Source organism: Heloderma suspectum, chromosome 6 (assembly GCF_057233095.1).
Source record: "Heloderma suspectum isolate Gila_16-S chromosome 6, 16-S_ref, whole genome shotgun sequence".
NCBI lineage: Eukaryota > Metazoa > Chordata > Lepidosauria > Squamata > Helodermatidae > Heloderma > Heloderma suspectum.
The window spans coordinates 113,620,532-113,622,764 of NC_139463.1; the positions used below are offsets into that span (position 1 = coordinate 113,620,532).

At 43.8% G+C, this 2,233-nt stretch overlaps 1 protein-coding gene across 1 annotated transcript; it reads left to right on the forward strand.

Moving 5' to 3' along the window:
* LOC146342593 (vomeronasal type-2 receptor 26-like) lies at positions 1–2,233 on the forward strand. Its single transcript, XM_084807916.1, has 2 exons — positions 1–109; positions 1,332–2,233. Exon 2 carries the CDS (start codon positions 1,334–1,336, stop codon positions 2,231–2,233), a length of 900 nt encoding a protein of 299 aa, XP_084664042.1. The 5' UTR covers positions 1–109; positions 1,332–1,333.

The following is a 2,233-nucleotide window of genomic DNA, read 5'->3' on the forward strand; positions in this document are numbered from 1 at the left end:
TGCAATGACAATTGCCATCCTGGCTATTTTAAAAGAAAGAAGGAAGGGAAGCAGTTTTGCTGCTATGATTGCCATCCATGTCCAGAAGGGAAGATTTCAAACAAAAATGGTAAGAGTTGTCACATTATACAGTTTATCATCAATATTAGTTGTAATCCAGTTTGTATCCGCCATTGCCTCTCCCCACTACCCAAAGGAAGTCCCAAGTCAGTGAACTAAGGTTCAAGGACCAAAACATTAGAAACAATGGTAATTTAGGATCTGCAAAAAGGATAGACCAGAGAAAAGTGCGTGCACCTATTCCTTAATTAAGGTTTCTGGACAGACATCAACAGCCACCCACTAGGAAATCTTACCCTGGCTCTATGACAGGGATGGGGAATCTCCAAGTTCTAAATATAATCTGTCCCATGGGAGTTACCCATCCATCCCACTAAACCTTCTTTGATCTGAATGATGCTACCCCCTGGCGTAATCCCTGTCACTATCAATGATAAGTATGACTTGAGACAGTCAAGGAGCAGTCTCAGCTGCAATGGGTCCACACTACCTGCCAGTTATGACCAATGTGAAAGCCAGATCACCACATCAGTGATAAATGTCCCTGAGGCAGTAAGGAGTAGCAGGAAAAGAGAATCAGAGGTTGCCGAAACTTTCCTATTTAGCCCCCAAACTGGCTAACCCCTTACTGAAGCATATGGAAAACAGAATGGTTGCCACACCAGCAAAAAGCGGTATTGGTTGAGGTGTGACATGTGACTGCCTTATAAGTGGCTGGTTATGTCACTCCCCATTGACTTGCACCCATCATGTGGGGACCCCAACTCTCCCACCTCTATCTTCCTTACAAAGGTGAAGGAAAAAGAAATACCCCAGCCTGAACGCTGGGGAATGACAGTATGTCCAGACATTACAATTTCTAATTGCTTACTGTGATGGTAAGTAGGCTGTTAGTAGGCTGTTGCTACGGACCATTATATACAATCTGATGTGATGACCTATTTGTTTATGACATTGCATATAGAACCTCACTTGACTGCAATAAAAAAATCAGCATATTGAAACATGGAATCAGTGATATAGATAATTCCCAGATCGTGATTCCAAGGAGATTGGCAACAGAAGTGTTGGGTGAGACTGCTTTGTTTAATTGGGTTTCTCCTTCACCATCCATGAACATTTCTTGCAGACAGAATGGCATGAGAAGGTTTCAAACAGGAATTTCATGCTTTGACCTAGCACCTTTCATTCAGGGGTATGAAATAGTGTTTTAATTGCTGCAATGCACTTTGCATAAGGCTTTCATGTATCAATGTGTTCTTTTTCCCCAGACATGGATGACTGCTTTCAGTGTCCAGGAGATCATTATCCAAACAATGACCAGGATTTCTGTGTTCCAAAATATCTAACCTTCTTGTCATTTGAGGAATCTCTTGGAACCAGTTTGACCATTTCTGCTCTGTTGTTTTTTTGTGCCACAGCTTTAGTGCTTGGGATCTTCATTAAGCACCAGGACACTCCAATTGTTAAAGCCAACAACCGGAACCTCACCTACACCCTCCTTGCCTCCCTCCTGCTCTCCTTCCTGTGTGCTTTGCTGTTCATTGGCCAGCCTCAAAAGATGACCTGTCTCCTTCGCCAAACTGCTTTTGGGATCATCTTCTCATGGGCAGTTTCTTCTGTGTTGGCCAAGACCATCATTGTAGTTCTAGCTTTCCTGGCCACCAAGCCTGGGTCCAGCATGAGGAAATGGGTGGGGAAAAGACTGGCCATCTCCATTGTTCTTTCTTGTTCCTGTATTCAAGCTGCCATTTGTACTGTGTGGCTGACAACCTCTCCCCCATTCCCGGGTCTCGACATGCACTCAATGGCTGAAGAAGTCATATTAGAATGCAATGAAGGGTCAGTCGCCATGTTTTATTCTGTCCTGGGCTTTATGGGCTGCTTGTCTGTTGGCAGCTTCATTGTGGCTTTCCTAGCCAGGAAATTGCCCGACAGTTTCAATGAAGCCAAGTTTATCACCTTCAGCATGTTGGTTTTCTGTAGTGTTTGGTTGTCCTTCATTCCAACCTACTTGAGCACCAGAGGAAAATACATGGTAGCTGTGGAGGTCTTCTCCATCTTGGCTTCGAGTGCTGGGTTACTGGGCTTTATATTCTTCCCAAAGTGCTATATCATTGTTCTGAGACCCAATCTGAACACAAGGGAGCAACTGATAAAGAAATCCAAGTAA

What these genes read in the sequence shown, in the direction of transcription:
- LOC146342593 (XM_084807916.1), top strand. Translation starts at nt 1,334, where the DNA reads ATGGATGACTGCTTTCAGTGTCCAGGAGATCATTATCCAAACAATGAC.